Consider the following 19,581-nt stretch of genomic DNA (forward strand, 5'->3'; position numbering starts at 1 on the left):
CTCCTGTAGGGGTGATGAAGGAGTGGCAACACCGAGTGCAGTGACACTAAGTAACCTGCGTGGGGCGCTAATGACTTTCTGCAAACATGGCTGCCCAGGATGAACTCAGTAAGTTTCTCTCTGCGTTTTTGGTGATTCATTTCTCCTTAGTGTCGTATTTGTTGTTTTAAAAAAAAAGTGTGAATACTTGGCCTGCTTCATTCTAGCGAGTGGGATGTTTTTTACACTGACAAAAAAGCTTATTTGAGTAAAAAATGGTGCAGGAACGAGAGCTAGCTACTTAGCTATAGCTAGAATGCTAACGTCAGTAGGCCGTGTGCCCAGTCATGCTCAAAATGAATCTATCACGCAGTTTATTAATATATTTCTATTAATTAAGCTTTTGAAGTGTTGGTTTTTCAAAGGGAGTGTTAAGAGCATTTAGGATGATGTAGCAGAGTGTCGGTGGTTGTGTAAAACAAGTGGTAAAGCGTCAAAATGACATGAAATGCGTTTATAGTCTGTCAGTTGTTAGCTGGCTGGTGAACCATGCTAGGAGAAAGAAGGCAGGGCTGGCTGATGGTTTAAACACCTCAGCAGCTGACAAGATGAGCTTTTAAGCAAAACAGGGACTGTCTGTTTTTACTTCACTGTTTTAATATTGTGTGATTTACTGCCTCGGTGCCTCTCTTTGAAGTTAAAGGTCGCACAGACTGGTTTTGCCTGTGGTTGCTACTCCCAATAGGTGATACTTCCATATTTGAATGGAAAGCTGATGTCAAATTAATTATAGCAGAGCTGTTGCTTAAAACTGCTCCCATGTTATGTGTTTATTGGGGGTTATGTATAATACCACTCGTAAAATTTAAATATAAGAGTTGATCAAAGTGTTTCTCCTTAAGGGGTATATCATGTAACTCATTACAAACAGAAATCAAATTTAAAACAAAAGTTAAGTAATAGCTGACTGCAAACCAGAGCTGTTTTGGATAATTGTACTGTAAGTTACCAAGGTGTATGGTTTGTATATTGAGGTATGATATGTGTATTGTAATGTGGTTTTGTAAAACTGCTGTATATTTTAATCAATTTTTGCATAGTAAAATCTAGGAACATGAATAGCTCTTTGTGAAGCACATCCATGTTGTGCTCTGTATTGGAATCAAGGTTCATTGTATCGTCTCCAACAAATAAAATACATTTGATTCAAATGTATTTCTTTTGTTTTAGATCAACTGGAACGGGTGTTCCTTCGCCTGGGCCATGCAGAAACGGATGACCAGCTACAGGACATTATCTCAAAGTTCCTACCCCCTGTGCTCCTCAAACTCTCCAGCGTTCAGGAGGGTGTGCGAAAGAAAGTAAGACTGGTGTTGTCTCTATCTGTGCCTAAAGAGATTACAATGACTCATGAGTGTGTGCTCTGTATATACACATCATAACAATTTGAAATAGATTCAGCCTAAAGCCATGAGAACCTACACCTCACATATTAGTTTATTTTTACAGAAACATAAGAAACATACAACTTCAATTGCATAGATACAGACATACTACCTCCTGATTCAAGATGCCTGCAAGGAGCCTGGATTTTCTTTATTTTTTTCGCTTGTGTGTATTTATGCATTTGTTTATTAAATGTCCAAATTACTTTGTGTTTTGGTTGACAGGTAATGGAGTTGTTGGTCCACTTGAACAAGAGGATAAAAAGCCGACCTAAGATTCAGCTACCAGTAGAAACACTGTTGGTGCAGTACCAAGATCCCTCAGCGGCCTCCTTCGTGACGGTAAGAATAAAATATTTACAACCCTGTTTTTAATTTAGCCAGAAGTTAAAGAGCAACTTACAGGGTTTTTTTTTTTACTACATTTATGCTTAACCTTGCCTGAAAATTACAATTAAAAAAAGTTAATGCAGGATTTCATATGTTTTACGAGACATAAGGGCAGGAATTCAGAGGGGAAAGGAGCCGTTTGAGCTCTGCTACTTTTTTAACGTCATACGTCAAACGCGTCATATTACGTCACATAGGGGAGCAACTTTCTCGGACTCCTTCTCTGCCCAATTCACGGTAGTAGTTGGTAGTTGGTTTGAGCGGTTGTGATTTAGTGAGCTGGTATTTTTTCGATAATTTTACATTGCATTTCACCATTTTTAATCATGGTGAGCTATTGTGTTTGTGCAGGTTGCACAAACTCCAGCCTGTCAGGACATCGAGTCCACAGTTTCCCTAACAGGAAAAGGACCGGAGCTAGCTTTCGTTCCTGGGTGCGTTGTGCGAGGTGCATCCACCTCCCTGCAGCACATACTCTCCACAGCTGAGGCCTATCAAACAAAACGTTTATCAGGAAACCGTATTATATCTCTCTCTCCCCCCCTTCGCTGCTCTCTCTCTCTCTCTCCCCTTCGCTCCTCTCTCTCTCTCCCCCCCCTTCGCTCCTTTCTCTCTCCTCCCCCCCCCCCCCCCCCCCCTGCTCCTCTCTCTCTCCCCTCCGCTACAGCACCGTAAGACGTAGTGTGGAGTTGCATTAGGTAACGCGAGATACGGCTGATACTTGCGCATTAGTTTCTGTTATGGAGGATCAGTATCAACAGTCCTGCCAGTAATGTTACTATATTATCAATACTACTTTAGTTATAGCCTGATATATGATAGCTAACTTTACAATGTTGTGATGTGACCGACGTTAGCTAACATTAACTGTAGCTAACGCCGGTCACTCACCAAGACAGCTGCCCTGTTCTCCACTGATTCTCCTCACACCACAGCTCCATTTCTCTCCGATGGCCGTTATTTCTTCTAATCCATGGCTGCTCCTGGTCACTTGGCCGCCTAGCAGGCTCATAATTATAAGGTTGCGGTCCGTCATATGCATACGAATATACATTTTCAACCTCTTCGGTGTCAAAACTAGCATTGTGATCCATGTTTATTAATACGTTAGACCGGCCGCTCTCCCTCATGTGACGTCACACGCGGGTGGTCTTTTTTTATGCGGAAGTAAAAATGTCTTACAAAAACAACGCCAGATGTCACTGTAGTGTATATATGTATATTTTTTAGAAAATCTAGTGTATACATCATTTTCCAACACATTTATTCACTGGTGTCCCTAACCTGCAAGTTGCTCTTTAAATATACACTGCTCTTAATCCAATCAAGAAGTTGCTCCTTGTGTAGGTATAATGCAATCCCTATTGAGAGTATAGTGCAAAAAGTTTTCATGAATGTTTTCAGGTAAGTTAAATAATTAGAAGTTACACTAATTCATATCTTCCTGTTACTTTCCTGGGTGGTGCAAAATATAAAATGAGCTGTTTTCATGTGTTAGGAGAAAGGAGGTGCCTTTGTGAAAATAGTTAGTGGTGTTTTCCCTTGTGTGGAATATTCATCACAGGAGAATTTAGTAGTAGTTGGAAAAAAAACTATTTATATTTAGTACAAGTAGTTACTTGAGATAGGAGTGATTATTGTTGTTTTTGTGGATATTTTAGAATTTCACCATCATCTACATCAAATTGGGCTACCCACGTCTGGAGGTGGGAAAACAGTGTGAGCTGGCCCCTACCCTTCTCACTGCCATGGAGGGCAAGCCACAGCCACAGCAGGACAGGTGAGGGGACAAATAAACTCTCTATGATGCATAACAATATTTACTATCATCACAAAATCGACCTAAAAAAAAAAGCATGTTCTTTAGTTACACTTGAGTTGTGCTTGATTTCTACATGAATATAATCAAACACACATACTGCCTCAGTCCTTTTTATCTGGGGCTGACTATCTGTTCTTTGTGAAATGTAATATCATTTTACTTCACACTTTCTTCTCTTAGCCTGATGCACCTGCTGATCCCCACCCTTTACCATATGAAGTATCCTGCAGGCATCTCCAAGGTTGCGACTCCATTTAACTTAACTGAGAGGCCAAAGACAGTGCAGCTGCTGCTGGAGTTCATGTTGGATGTTTTACTGATGCCTTACGGGTGAGTTTATACTATGTGTTTGAGCATTGCTAGGTTATATAGCCCTACTCAAAGCATTTGAACCAGAATGTTGACTGGTTCTCTCTTTCTGGCACCTCTAGTTTTGTGCTGAATGAATCCCCGACTCGCCCTGCTCCACCCTCCCAGGGAAGCCCTGCAGAGGCCGCTGCAGGTGGGCAGGGTCTCCCCCAGCCCCCCCCTGGGATGAGTGTCTATGCTGCCAAGAGGGGTGATTGGAGAGGCCCAGTGGAGCGCTGAGCAGCTAGAGCAGGTACAATAACTGTGTATATATATATATATATATATATATATATATATATATATATATATATATATATATATTATATATATATATATATATATATATATATATATATATATATATATATATATATATATATATATATATATATGTATATATATATATATATATATGTCTATGCTTTTTAAATGGCTAGGCTAGGGTCATGTTTGAAAATAACAGACAATAAAACTATTAAAATAACATGTCTAACTATTGAGACTAAGTTTGACAATAAAGAGAAGAACAAAAACTAAACACTTGAGACAGAGGCTGTATTATACCACAATATTATAGTCTTAATAAACACTAATTTTGTGAAACTAGACAATGCAGACAAGCATGCACTGATGTACATGTAGTTGATAAGTGGTTGCCATATTTGACAGAATTGCTATGTTTCCTTATTATCCTGTTTTTGTTTTACCAGTGTAAGCTTGGCATAGTGAAGTTCATGGAGGCGAAGCAAGTCCCAGAGGTGGAGTCGGTGGTGCACCTGGTGGTGGCGTCCAGCGACACCCGGCACGGTGTGGCCACTGCAGCTGACCTGGAGATGAAGAGCAAACAGAGGTAGGTGGAGGAGCTTGAGTCATTTCCAGTTTACAAATTATAAAGTTGACTGGTAAAACCATTGGAATAAAATACTGAAAGTACAAACTTGTATTCATGTACTTCTTTGTGTGTTATCCTCTAGCATCATTGATTGGAACAATCCTCTAATTATCAACAAGATGTACAAGGTGTATCTGGGGGATGTTCCTCTCAAAACAAAGGTTTGTAAAACTGACATTTTTCTTACAAAACTAACCTGTGATTAAAAAAAGATATATTAGGTATATAATACTGTTCTTTATGTGCACTAGGGAGGCAATTTGAAGCAAGAGCTGAAACACGAGCCAGTGAGCACGAGAGTCAAGCTGAAGATCCTGCCACATCTTTTACGATCACGCTTGGCTGCGGAGTGCTTTCCAGCTAACATCCAGGTAGGCTCTTTGACCAGACATTGGTGTATTCTCAACTTTTCAAAGAAAGTCTGTTGATAGACTTCAACATTTCAAATGGTTTCCTTTCCTCTGTAGGTTGTGTATGATGGTCTGTTTGGAGCCAGCACCAACAACAAGCTGCTCTCTCTCACCTTGCAGTTTGTCCATCACATCTGCATGATGTAAGAAAAGTGTACTTTCTAGATGCATCCATATTTAATTTCTTATTAAAAAGTGTTTTTGTTTGCATTTGAAAGATAGTAATTGGCTTTTTCATGTTTTTTTCAGATGTCCTGACACTAATAAACCTTTGGGATTAATGCTGCTTAATGGTCTCACAAAGCTCATCAATGAATACAAGGAGGTAAAACTACAAATGACACACATTTAACTGCATTTAATGTTCCATTATCTAAATATACCTACTAATAACTAATGTGTCCTTGCAGGATCCTAAATTACTATGCGTTGCCTACTCTGCTGTTGGAAAGCTTTCAAGGTATATTGAAATAACATCATTCTTTTTGCTTAAACATTGCCAGCTTGGTGTAGGATTTTGAAATAAAATACAAATCTACATTTTGTCTCTCTCCTCTAGCCGCATGCCACAGCTGTTCACAAAGGACATCGCACTGGTTCAGCAGTTTTTTGAGTCCATGTGCAAGGTAGGTTAAACATCTGTAAAGATCTCTCTGTCTAAATAATTCATCAAAGTTCATTTTCTTCGCTTTAATTCTAAGAAGAGCACGACAATGTATCTGATATTGATATTTCCAAATTCCATTGTCATCTCTAGGAGGAGTCTGATGTCCGTCTTGCCATCCAGGAAGCTTTGTCCATGATGGTCGGAGCTTACGCCAACCTGCAGGGGGCTCTGCTGAACCTGATGGAGGCGCTGGTGGCTGCTTACATTGGAAAGGTGAGTCTTTGCAGGCAAAACAGATATTTGGTTTATATGAAACATGGATTTATTAATGTTGACTAGTTATGGAGGTAACTACGTGAGGCAAATCATAACTCTTGATTATTCTTTCTGTGGCAGCCGGAGGTGCAAGTTCGCCAGGTGGCCATGAAGTTTGCCAGCACAGTGTTTGCTGCGGATCACGTGCCAACAAGATACCTGCTGCTCCTGGCTGCTGGAGACCCGTAAGTGGATAAAACACAGAAAACCTTTACACTAACAAACTCAGCCTTTCTGTGAGTCATTCATAATGTTCACATTCAAATTCTAAATTTACATACAGATGCTGTGAATTCATTCTGTTTAAACCCACTATTTCTGCACGGTTGAAGTTAACGTTTACTCTACACCTATTCATTTGGATATAATATTAATAGAATTGGATTACAGTCTTTCCTGCCATGGATTGTTTCCAACTTCTGCTATCCAAACCTTTCGAATTGTAGCAAAGTTCACAAGTCAAAATATATTGAAAGAAATAGATATAATCAACAAATATTCTTTCTTAATCTATATTTTTTGGTTATTAGTGTTTGGAAAACCACATTTTCCTGCATTCAAAATACGGTTTCATCTTTTTTCCGCACACAAAAGGAGGCGCACGCCTGTATTAACAGGGTGGCGTAGAAGCAATCAATCAGCACAATAAATCACATTTATATAAACACCGTTGTGATATGGCATCATAAAATATGATGTTTCATTTAAAAACCTCCAATAAGAGCTTTGAATAACAATAAAAAAAGACATTTGGTACAGCCCTCACACACACAAAAAACCAAGTAACATGGAAGATGGTTAAAGCTTGAATGAGGCTGTTAATGGTTTACTTTCCTGAGTGGTGCAGAATATAAAATGAGCTGTTTTCCTGTGTTAGGAGAGAGGAGGTGTCTGCAGAGGCCAAGAAGGTGCTGAGAGCGTTTCCTACCAAGAGCTCAGAGAAGGAGGGACCAAAGCCAATGCCCTCTTTTCCTGACATGGTGGCATATGTCCAGGAGAAGGTGAATCTTTGTGCCTATTTTTCATTGATTCACGTAAAACACCCACTTTTGCTAAAACTAATTCTTAATCTCAAACTTTTATCAGGCTGCTCAGAGGATTAAGACTCCAGCTAAGTACACTGTTGGAACGTACACTATCCCTTTCAACCCATCTGCATTTGGGGAGGTAAATATTAATTGGGGATCATGCCTATGACATTCATAAATTGTAACATGGGTTTGCAAACTCAGAGTGTATATTTGAGTTATTTTGCTGCAGGCACCTTACTACCCCCTGTCTTCTCAGATCGTGCTCTACCTGAGGATGTGTTTGGCGCACAGTGCCGGGGTCAGGCCCATCTCCACACGTCCGGCAGACATGCAGGATGATGCTCCAGCCATCGGACGCTACGTCCACACACTGCTGTCCTCTGAGTCTCAGTCAAAGGGTTCTGAGGCGAGCCCTGTTCATGTCTACATGGATCTGCTGCAGCAGCTGCTGTCTGCTGTGGGGGGTGAGACAAGTGAACCTGCCCTTTCTATAGGACCATTACCATTAGTAAAGAAAGCCCTAGTTGTTGATTATTGAAAGTGATTAAGTCTATCATTATATTCTTTATTTATTCATCTCTGTGGTGTAGTGTTGTGATTAACAGAATCCTTGACATGACAGTCCTCGTTGGAAACTCTGTTGTTTATTGCATCTCCTTTACTAATCCCAACAGGAATCCCAGTGATGTACTGTCTGCTGGAGGTGGTGTCTGTCTGCCCTGAGAAACTGGCTCACAGATTCATAGAGAAAATCGACTGGATTAAAGTGAGTATTTCATTTGTGTTTTATTTAGACGTAGGGTAAGGGCAATTCTACATTGAGATGTGTGGCGCTCTACTCCATCAGTGAGCCAAATATCAGCACTACTGAACAAGTAGTCCAATCACTTAGCTGTCCTGTGGTATTGTTCAGCCTAATTCACATTTCTCCACTGAGTGCATTCAGCTGTAATAACAGATGTGTTCTCCTCCAGAGTCTGATGAACACCAATAAGGAGGACATGAGGGAGCTGGCAGCCCAGCTGTACGCTGTGGTGGTCTCCACCATGACTGGCAGCGAGCTGCAGACGGCTGTGCACAACCTGCTCAAAATCACTAAAGACAACCACGTATGGCACTTTGTCTCTTCGGAGCACTTAGCAATTCAAGAGTGTGCATTTGGCACTTTGTGTTAATGTTAATTGGTTTTGTTGAACCACAGAGTCCTGAGACTCAGCATGGCGCCGTCTTGGCTCTCGGCTACATGGTGGGACGGTACATGAGCAAAAAGAAAGCCGAGGACTCGACGCACAACATGGAGCAGCAAATGTGCATCACCTCCCAAGGAGATGATGAACTCGTTGCCATGGCCACCAAGACAATTGGTAAGCTTTTTTTTTTCAACATTTTCCTCCAGTTTAGGCTTCATTTATTGACTATGACTGTTAAACTGCAATTAAATGAAATGCTAATTACTTGCCTAGATAGTATATCACAATCTAGGTGTTGTACTTTATTTCCATCCTGTAACTTATTTGTAGTTAATTTCTGTCTATATGGTCCACCTAGGTTCCTTCCTGGACAGCAGCAGTGCTCTGCTGGCGGTAGCAGCGTGTACAGCTCTGGGGGAAATCGGCCGTAACGGCGCCCTGCTGATCCCTGATGATGGAGCCGGCTTCACCAAACTGTCGGCCATGGAAAACCTGCTGGCTCGCATCCCCTCTGGCAAGGAGAGCTCAAAGGTAACCAGGGACTGCACCAAAGGAAGGGGTTACTCAGATATTTTGTCTAGGGACCATCAGTATGCATTCATGTGTTAATCATGCCTCAGATCTTCACATATCAAATGAACCTTAATTATCTTGTTTGTATTTACATGGTCCAGATGAAGGAGAGATCAATCCAGACCTTGGGCTACCTTCCTGTGGGAGATGGAGACTTCCCTTACCAAACGAAGCTGCTGCAGGGTCTCATGGACTCTGTAGAGGTATGAAACATATGGACTGACAATACCACTAACAGTAGTAATGCAGGGCTTTACAAAGACGACCCCAAAAGTAATTATAACGCAATGTTTTAAAAGTGCTAGTGTTAATAGGCTCAAACTACCTGATGGTTGTAATAAGCGTGTATTATGTTGACCTAATGTTTTCTGATTCTGAAAAATTGTTAGATTTCTCAAACTGATGTATCAGGCCTTCAAGTGTTGGCAGAAGTGCACTCTGGTATTTTGTATATGTATCAACATGGTGCGCATTCAAAGCTGTTGTTGGGTGTGTCTAATTGGTGACAATATCTCTCACATTTTCTTTCTAAAGGCCAAACAGGTGGAGCTGCAGTTTACGGTGGGAGAGGCGATAACCAGCGTTGCCATAGGCACCAGCTCTGGAGCTGCCAGAGACCCATGGACCTGCACCGAGGAAGAGTACAACCCCCCACAGAGTGAGTGCTTTCTGTTTCACTTCTCTATGTTGCTCTATTCTGTTCACACATAAGCATGTATATCATTTTGGGGAAAGGTATCCCTCCTCAGCTGCTCATGACAACCAAATGAACAAGATTTAGGATGGGGAATATGTCACTGAAAAAATGGCTAACCGTATAGAAATGTCCCTCAACAACATTTCTACTCTCTTCCTTTCCCCATTAGACGTGAAAAATAATGACGTGGTTCCGTGGGTCCTGAAATCCGTCCTGGCCAGGTACATCCCGAGCCAGAACCCCCACGTCCGACAGGCAGCCTGCATATGGCTGCTCTCCATGGTCAAGAAACTCGGCCAGCACAAGGAAATCACGGTGGGTACAACTATATTCCTCTGAACTGTGTTCCTAAAACACATCAACAAACATTATTATTATTATTATTTTCTTTTTCTTTTCTTCTTTCCCTCCTATTAGAAGTTTCTCATTGCAATGAGGTCACATCTCAGGCCGTTATGATTATAATGTATTATTCTTATACATTTTCTCTCTGTGCTTTTATTGAAGTAATTGGTATGTGAGCTGAGATATACATAGATATCTTGCTACATGATTAAGGTGAGATTATTGTCACCCATAGAGAGGTGTATGTTATATGCGCAGTAACTAGTCTGCACACATTGGAGTAGGTATGCGGGTGTATGTTGTATGTATGTTATGTCTGAATGTTTACAAAAATTACAATAAAACAGTATTAAAAAAACACATTAGTGGTAGATTTATGCTTATAAAAGTCCGCTTTAGCGTGCAAATCAAGTCCCTTTTTTGTTTGTAATACTAATACTTGTGCCTTCACTCCAACAGTCCCATTTGAAGGAGATTCAGGTGGCGTTCATCTCTGTTCTCTCTGACCCTGACGGTAAGAATGACTGATGCATTGATCTGTTCATTACTTCCAGGGCTTTTTAAATATGCCCGTCCAACATTACAAAACAAATTCTCTATCCTTCCCGGTTCTTCATCATCACTTTTTTTAACTTCTTCTTTCCTTATGTGATCTAGACTTGAGTCAGGATGTGGCGTCTAAAGGTCTGGGCCTCGTCTACGAGATGGGAGGAGAGGCTGACCAGCAGGAACTGGTTTCTACCCTGGTGGAAACACTCATGACCGGCAAAAGGTGAGTGGGTTGTTAAATAATGAAGAAGGAATCAAACAAGAGGAAAGATTCACAGGATTGTTTTCCTATTTATATCTTTGCAACAGAGTGAAACACGCAGTTTCAGAAGATACAGAGGTGTTCCAAGGAGAAGGCTTGGGGAAGACCCCTGATGGGTGAGTCATGTGTCACCAATATTAGACATGTTTTGCTGTCCAAATTTACTTAATAATGCTAACAACTCTTTGTGTGAAATTGACATCAATCTCTCACTTGCAGTCACGGCCTGACAACATACAAGGAGCTCTGCTCATTGGCCAGCGACCTGAACCAACCAGATCTGGTCTACAAGTTCATGAACCTGGCCAATCATCATGCCATGTGGAACTCCCGCAAGGTATCATCCTCTTCCCCGTCCAATACATGCACTATTTTCCTAACTATCTGCGGTTGTCTCATTCTTCTTTCTCTCCTCCTTTCAGGGAGCAGCGTTTGGTTTCAACATGATCGCATCTAAGGCAGGCGAGCAGCTCGCCCCCTTCCTGCCCCAGATCGTGCCCCGCCTGTACCGCTACCAGTTTGACCCCAACCTGGGCATCCGTCAGGCCATGACCAGCATCTGGGACGCCTTGGTCACCGATAAGACCCTGGTAGGAGTTTAATGTTGTTACACACACACACACACACACACACACACACACACACACACACACACACACACACACACACACACACACAAATGGATGTATACATACATTAACTATGTAGTTAGCAGTAATGTGAGCATGTCGGTTTGTTCTGTTTCAGGTGGATAAGTATCTTCAGGAGATCCTGCAGGACGTCATTTCCAACTTGACCAGTAACACCTGGAGAGTGCGCGAGTCCAGGTACATTATAAATACATTGAACTGCAAACCCCTGTAGACTGTTTTATGTTCTCTCCTAATTGTATTTATTGTATTTACTTTTTGTAATATATTTTTTGATAAAAGCTAAAGATTCCAAAAGCATTTATTTTTGTTTCAAACTTGGTGAGTAGGTTGAAATGGGCATTAGTATTAGTACAGGAACTAGGTATTCTAACTGACATATATCAGAGAGTATAACAGTTGAAGTGTTTTAAAAGCTGGGTTAGGGTTAGTTGGATATGTTAATGTTGTGTTTTGCCACTCTCATTATTATGCTGTAGGTAAGGACCTTAAAAGCCTTCGCTGTAATACAAAATCTGTTTCTGATTCATTGATTTCCCCATCAGCTGCCTGGCCTTGAACGACCTGATTCGTGGCCGCCAAGCTGAAGACCTCATTGATCACCTGGCAGAAATCTGGGAAACGCTGTTCAGAGTCCTGGATGACATCAAGGTGAGCGGGAAATGATCTCAATCAATGTTGCTGTTATTCACCAAGAGCAACAAATGGAACTCGGTTCAAGATAGCTGCCATCGTGTAGAGCAGACCTTGCATACACAGCAGAATGACTGTAAACTGTTGTTAATAATGTGTCACCATGTTTCAGGAATCTGTGAGGAAGGCAGCAGACATGACCCTGAAGACCCTCAGTAAGGTAAAGCTGTTTGGCACTATAATGGGCTTTGTGTTTATATTTGTAATTGTTTGTGGACACATGCGTGACCCGGGCTGTCTCCCTGTGTCCAGGTGTGTACTCGTATGTGTGAGTCTACAGGCTCCGCAGCCCAGAGGACTGTGGCGGTGATGTTGCCCACCCTGCTGGAGAAAGGCATCGTCAGCAGTGTCTCCGAGGTCCGCTCTCTAAGGTAACGCCTCCCTCCATAAATGTTGTCTTTGTTTTTGCTGTGTGGCCTTCCTCTTACTTTGCTTGTATTGACGCAACTTATGCTGTATGTAAAAACAAAGTTATATTGATTTTTAGAGCATGACAGTTTAAGTTCAACGTAGATTTTAAGTTATTGAACTCCCTTTTCAATCCAAATCCCCGATGCACCAAATGTTTTCTATGTCAGTGTTGAGCAGTAAGACGCTTTTATCTGTCTGTACGTGGCTACATTAGCAGGTTGCCATTTCGAGCCATAGCATTGTCTGCCTCTTTCTCTCTAAACCCATCTGTTTAATTCCCTCCCAGTATCCAGACCCTGGTGAAGATCAGTAAGACGGCCGGTGCCAAACTAAAGCCCCACGCTGCCCGGCTGATCCCCGCCCTGCTGGAGGCCCTCAGCACCCTGGAGCCTCAGGTCCTCAACTACCTCAGTCTCAGAGCCACAGAGCAAGAAAAGGTAACCTCAGTCTTCTACTGCATCTGTACCCAAAGTATGGCAACCAGTTCATGTACGCGTTATCACCGGTAAGACTCCACATGTTCATGAGTTGTGTTCTTCTGCCTCTCTAGAGTGCCATGGACGCTGCCAGGCTGAGTGCCGCCAAGTCCTCTCCAATGATGGAGACCGTTAACATGGTAAGAAAAAAAACACTATATAACTAGGGGTTGAAAATGAAACTGAAACATTTCATTGATACCAATGGGATTATGGACTGAACTGTCTGACTCTGTATTTATTTCCCTATTGATTCCTGATCAATATATTTGAAGTGAGAAGCATTTACTTTCATTTAGAACAATTTGGAGCTGTATTTCAAATATCATACTTAATGACAAAAACATCATAAATACTGAGTTTAACCTTCTTGACCTTTAGTGGTTTTAGTCCCAGTTTCAAGGTGTCACAGGAAAGAAAGTAAGATTGACAAAACATGGCAAGAAAAAATAAGATCTGTTGTGTAAAGATCCGTCTTGTGTCCCTGTCCTCAGTGTCTGCAGCACCTGGATGTCTCCGTGCTGGGAGAGCTGGTTCCCAGGCTCTGTGAGCTGCTCAAGAGTGGAGTAGGCTTGGGCACCAAGGTACACACACTTCTGTAGTCACTCATTTGCAGATTGTCAGTAAAGAGTTTATACTATGAACCCACCTGTTACAAATACAGTGTATTGAGACACCGGTTTATGTTTCTTTTCTTTTTTCGACACAGGGTGGCTGTGCTAGTGTCATAGTTTCACTCTCAGTGCAGTGCCCCCAGGACCTCACCCCATACTCAGGTAAAGCACAATTTAACTCATGTTGTTTAATGTGTTTCTATTTAGTGCAAGTGAATGAATGAACCATCTATTTGTTATTGGCAGGTAAACTGATGAGTGCCCTGTTGAACGGTATCCATGACCGGAGCACTGTGGTACAGAAAGCATTTGCCTTTGCTTTGGGACATCTTGTCAGGGTAAGCACCACTTCTGATAAGTAATCCTATTGTATCATCACACCAAAGGTTGACTTGGTAAGCATGTGTTTTTGTACTTGTTTTATAATCAGACAGCCAAAGACACAAGCGTTGAGAAACTACTACTGAAGCTCAACGGCTGGTACTTGGAGAAAGAAGGTAAAACAGCAGAAAATCTCAATCTTTCCTCAAAATATAATGATTCTGTTTGTGCATTAAACAAAACGGTAACTTTCCGCTCTCTTCTACTCTTTCTCTCTCCCAGACCCGGTGTACAAGTCATCGAGTGCGTTGACCATGCACGCCATCAGCCACTACAGCCCTGACGTGCTGAAGGGCCACGCAGGAGTGGCCCTGCCGCTGGCCTTCCTGGGGATGCATCAGGCCCCGGGGCCCGATGAGGAGGGGGAGAGCCACGACGCCACCCTGTGGGCCGAGGTGTGGCAGGAGAATGTCCCCGGTGAGGAACACTCAAACACTAAAGATATTTGTTTATACAATTGATAAACAGAAGAAAAAAACAAACACTTAGACATATGGATATGACATTTTGAAATATTGGCACTAACAGTCCAATCAACATCTATATTTGTCTTTGTAATAACATAAGCTTTTATTCTTTCATTTATTTTATTCTAGGGAGCTTCGGAGGTATCAGACTCTACATGACCGAGCTCATTGCTATTACCCAGAAGGCCCTGCAATCCCAGTCCTGGAAGATGAAGGCTCAGGGTGCAGCTGCCATGGCCACCGTTGCCAAGGAACAGACGGGCTCATTGGTAGCCCCCCACCTTGGCATGGTGCTCACAGCTTTAATTCAGGGACTGTCCGGACGCACATGGGCTGGCAAGGTAACGGCTGTCAATACAACAGTACCACAACAAGTAAGAGAGAATTTTCTTACAAACGTACTTTTGTTTTGTTTATTTTTTGTCTTTCTTGATTTAGGAGGAGCTTTTGAAAGCCATTGGATCAGTCGTCTCCAAATGCAGGTGAGAGTCCTTGCATAACTTTATCCTCTTTAATTACCTGTTTTATTTTATGTACAATATTAACTAGGGGTGTCATGATTCTCCAACTATTTAATTTAACTTTCAATTTGGAGAATTGTTGATTATTCTATCGATCTCAAGGACCTAAATCAAGCTCTAATTCCGATACATGTTCAATTGCAAGACAAAATTATCACACCCCTTTTTTAAATTTCCGGTTCTTTCATACTAAATCTCCTCCATTGTTCCCATGGCGTTCAGCCCTGAGCTGAAGAAGCCTTTCGCAGGCCAGCCCACCATCTCTGAGGTGCTGGAGGTTGTGTTGAAGGAGTGTCGTAAGGAGAGTCTGGTGTACAAAATGGCCGCTCTGCGCTGCGCCGGAGACGTGCTCCACAGCAGCGAGGAGGACCGCTTCAGCGACATGGCGGAGATCATTATCCCTCTGATCAAAAAGGTGAAATCACATCTACTCATCTGATAATGCCTGTTTATTATAGTGCCATATTTTAAGATATCACTACATTTTCTACAAGTTCTCTTAACCTGTGTTTTAAAGTATCTCCTTGATTTCCAACAGAATTGCCCAGAGAGCGGCCGTGCACTGAGGTCTCGGGAGGATGATGATGATAAAGATGTGAAGGAGAAGGAGCTGCAGACTGAAGCTCTGCTCTGTGCTTTTGAGACTCTAGGAAAGGCTTGGCCCAGAAACCCTCAGACTCAGGGTGAGTCTCACCCTCTACTGGATCAATGAACGACATTTTGTTAATTCTGTATGGTGGACACTTATTGAGCACTACGTGGGCAAGATGGAGAGCCAATATGTCTTACCTTTTTAGAGACTCAGCACTGCATTCTCAGGGCTCAGATCAGTGGCAGAACCGTTATGATATAGTTATATAGTGTGCTGATCATAATGTCTGTGTGCAGCTCGCTTCCAGGTGGAGGTGTGCAGTCTGATGTGTGAGAAGCTGAAGCTGAGCACCTGGAAGGTCCAGCTTGGTGTTCTGCAGTCCATGAAGGCTTTCTACAAGGGGTAGGTGCCAGACAAACAAACATTTTCCTGTAATTGTTCAGAGTAATACAACCTGAAACTTGAACAGATCAAAGAGTGTTCATAATAAACATTTCTAACTTAAGTTTATGACTGTTTTTTTCTCTGTAGGTTGTTGCTGCTGGAGAAGGGCAGTGAAGACCCTAATGCATTGTCTCAGATCCTCACGGAGACATGTGCTGCTCTCACTCACCCTTTAGGTAAGACACTCACAATGTCAGGGTATTTTGATATGATAGTCTTTGACTCGGCATTTCATCACCATGTTTGTGTTGTGTTTCTGCCCAGAAAACAAAAGTTACTCCTCCGTGAGGACAGAGGCCTTGTCCGTTGTGGATCTGATCGTGAAGAGAACTGGAGGTATGTTTTTACTGCTGAGATTTTCATAAAGTGTATTGCTGTTTATTTGTATTTGAAAACTAAAACTTGAACCCAGTTTTTCTTCAGGGGTAGAGGTTCTCTTCTAGTCTATTTGTGACCCGCTCTATCGAAATCAGTCGGAAGTCGCAGCGGCTCATTTCAAAATAAACCAGGATTTGCGTAAAAAAATAGTTTTTCGGGGTTCGGGTGTTTTGTTTGATTTTAAATAAACAAAGTCTTGGCTTTCAGAATATGTAACTTTTATTTCCAAAATCACACAATAAATACATTTTTGAAGCTTGTAAAGGGAAGATGACAGCTCTCACTCGCCACTCTGCTGTTCCACAGCACCGCTTCCCCTCCCTCCGGCTGACATTATGAATGTAAGGCGTATAGTAATCATAGATAACACGGCAGGGTCCGTTACAGTTTGTTTTCAATTAAACAAAGTCTTGGCTTTCAGAATATTAAACTTGTTTCGGCAAATTCAGATGATAAATACAACTATGAAGCTTGTAACGGCATATTTACAAGCGGAGAACGGAGTAACTTAAAGTCACAGCAGGCATAACAACAGCCGGTGTTTCTCGTGAGTGTTTTCCCCGGGAATCAAACAATACACAGAAACGCAAAATTACACAAACACACACACACACACACTCGCGAGCTTCCCCCAGAGCAGCAATCCAAACGAAAATATCTTCCCTCCGTAGTATTTTGATAATTTGCTCCGCTAATAATCAATCAGATCGATGGATTCCAGAGAAGAGGAAACTTTGAAGGCCTTTTTCTCAAAATGATGACTCGGTGACAGTCATTATATAATGTGACGTATTTTGCTTAATATTTGGAGTACAAAAACAATCCTGATATCATTAGAAAGCTAGGAATCCCCTCTTTCCAACAGTGTATACAACTCAAAATGTGTCTTTGGGTCAATGCGACTGATTTCGATGGAGCAGGTCACATTTATACATTTTTATTTAAGCAGTTATGTTGCATCATGTCAGGAAGAAACTTAACCTTGGCGTCTGATTCGTGCAAAAGGAATACCTCAGGAACATTTGCCATGATACTTTAATCCTACATACGCTTAATTTACTTAACTTAAAGCTTTACTTTTATGTAGGGTTTTAAAAAATATATATGAGTGTCTTCTCCTTACTGAGAACAGTTTAAGTCCGGGGCATCCTTAGTTATTAATCAAAACAATAGATAAACGTGTATTTCAGCATGACTAATATGTAGATACTCCTAAATCAATTGATACGTGTAAAACAAAATGTATTATAAGGGAATATTATGGTCCCTATAAACTTTAAATCTCACTATAACTCAGGATCGGCTATAACTCCCTGTAGGAATATTACAGCACCGTATCAAACTGATTCCATAAAAAGCCCAGAAGGGTAGGAGGATAACTGTAAATATGCCTTGTTATAAGTTCCCTTTTTAGAAATATCACAGAGATAAAATGCTGTTAGGTCATATAACATTTACTGAGTGCAATGTAACAAATCTGTTTTATAGGATTAGATTTATGGTAGGAAACAATAAGTGTCACTGATGACATTCTCCTGTGTGTCTTCCAGAGAGCGATCAGTGGGACTGTGTGTGTGTGAAGACCCGGGAGCAGCTGCAGCGCTCCCTCTCCACGATGCAGGCCGACAGCAGGCCGGACCTGAAGGATAAGGCCCAGGAGCTGCGCAGGCATATCCAGAGCCAACCCTGAGTGTGCACACACACTCTCACACACACAACCCACCATGCCAGCCAGAAACACGCAGTCACAGAATCAAGCATCAACCCCTTTTTACTTTATCAGTGAAACAAATCAAAGACTGCATCCGAGTGACCTCTTTGATATAGATAGCTTCTCTCCTACCCATATCACCTGTGAGCTTTGACACACTGATTCACATTGATTGGCTGATCAAGCTTGATGTTGATCTCACAGTGAGAGGAGGTGAAAGGTAAGGTTATTATTGTAACATGTCAAGTTTTTATTTTGTTCATTTAAATGGACAGTAACATAATAATAAATGCTATATAAACCAATGTGTTGGGTTTGTGGATGCTGTATATCTATAGCCCCAAAATGGGGACTTTTACTACTGTTGTGGGTTTGCCTACTTATTAAATATCAGAACAGCAGGTGGACCAGCTTGGCTAACTCAGAAGGTTTAAAGTTTCACTCGTACGGGGTGTGGACTCTTCCTCTCTGTTATTCACAGCTGCTGAGATGTAGTAGAATAGCTGAGTCATTGAAGATCCGTCTCTCTGTCTCCTGTAAATGATGTACTTCCTGTTTGTGAAGTCTTGAGAATAATAAAAGAACCTGCTGTATAGTTGAACGTGATGCTATAGCTGTTTGAATTTGTCCCTGATCAAATAAAAAGACCTTGACTATTTGGACATGTGACTTTCTTTTGTTTTCATTCAGATTGACACATGTATGTCTTTGCACTGCTTGGTTCAGTTATATTCATCTAATCTCACATTTGGTGCCGGGTGCTTTCCCCCCCCCCCATTTTGTTTCCCGCTGTGGAGGGATTCAAGCATATTTTCGCCAACACCAGAGATTGATGTGTCACAATAAAACAGTTTTAAGACATCTCATGTCATTTCCCACTGTATTACTTACAGAATAATGGGTTGCATTCGAATAGTCCATTTAGCTTAGGAACCTTCCTAACGGAGTGAAATGACCCGGAAGTCCCTCAGTGGCAGCCATGATAAGTGCCGTTCGAATTCTCTAAATTAAAAGGAAAGGAGGTTTCAAACTTCCTTTATAACCTCCTTTAGCTTAGGAACCACTGGACCTCCCTAACCGAAAGGAGAGGAGAAAATGCTGCCCCACAATGCCTTGCGGCCGCAGCATTTGCCGTCACACAACAGTCGGCCGTTCACGGAAACAACCGATTATGAACGAGAAATGATATCATGAAAGTTACGGTGCTTATTAAGCATTTTAAAACGTATGTGGTAAGTTGCCAAAGTGCTTTGTTTTGAACGTTCATCAGTATTATAATCAAAAAGAGAAATATGAACGTTAGTTTTTACTGAAATGATCAAATAAAGTCAACATTTCACAGTCTTTACTGAGCTGTGTGGGGTTTGTTCAACTTTTAAAAGATG

The 19,581-nt window shown here is 41.6% G+C and overlaps 1 protein-coding gene across 1 annotated transcript; it reads left to right on the forward strand.

Moving 5' to 3' along the window:
• Positions 1 to 18,858, forward strand: LOC117482333 (proteasome adapter and scaffold protein ECM29-like). Its single transcript, XM_034130433.1, is given in 50 exon segments — positions 1 to 108; positions 1,210 to 1,340; positions 1,650 to 1,766; positions 3,476 to 3,594; positions 3,817 to 3,966; positions 4,068 to 4,194; positions 4,196 to 4,237; positions 4,698 to 4,837; positions 4,962 to 5,040; positions 5,131 to 5,250; positions 5,347 to 5,432; positions 5,539 to 5,614; positions 5,700 to 5,749; positions 5,849 to 5,915; positions 6,047 to 6,169; positions 6,293 to 6,396; positions 7,089 to 7,212; positions 7,298 to 7,378; positions 7,499 to 7,706; positions 7,917 to 8,008; positions 8,217 to 8,351; positions 8,444 to 8,606; positions 8,791 to 8,963; positions 9,107 to 9,208; positions 9,540 to 9,663; positions 9,872 to 10,017; positions 10,507 to 10,561; positions 10,705 to 10,819; positions 10,906 to 10,974; positions 11,078 to 11,195; positions 11,281 to 11,448; positions 11,606 to 11,685; positions 12,054 to 12,159; positions 12,314 to 12,361; positions 12,454 to 12,572; positions 12,899 to 13,049; positions 13,163 to 13,228; positions 13,583 to 13,672; positions 13,798 to 13,864; positions 13,949 to 14,040; positions 14,133 to 14,199; positions 14,306 to 14,500; positions 14,680 to 14,891; positions 14,989 to 15,032; positions 15,294 to 15,486; positions 15,610 to 15,754; positions 15,960 to 16,065; positions 16,195 to 16,283; positions 16,372 to 16,443; positions 18,036 to 18,858. Coding segments are annotated over 50 exon segments (5,508 nt in total). The 5' UTR covers positions 1 to 86; the 3' UTR covers positions 18,176 to 18,858.
• Positions 18,859 to 19,581: the final 723 nt, after the last annotated feature.

This window comes from Trematomus bernacchii, unplaced genomic scaffold (assembly GCF_902827165.1).
Source record: "Trematomus bernacchii unplaced genomic scaffold, fTreBer1.1, whole genome shotgun sequence".
In the NCBI taxonomy this organism is placed as follows: domain Eukaryota; kingdom Metazoa; phylum Chordata; class Actinopteri; order Perciformes; family Nototheniidae; genus Trematomus; species Trematomus bernacchii.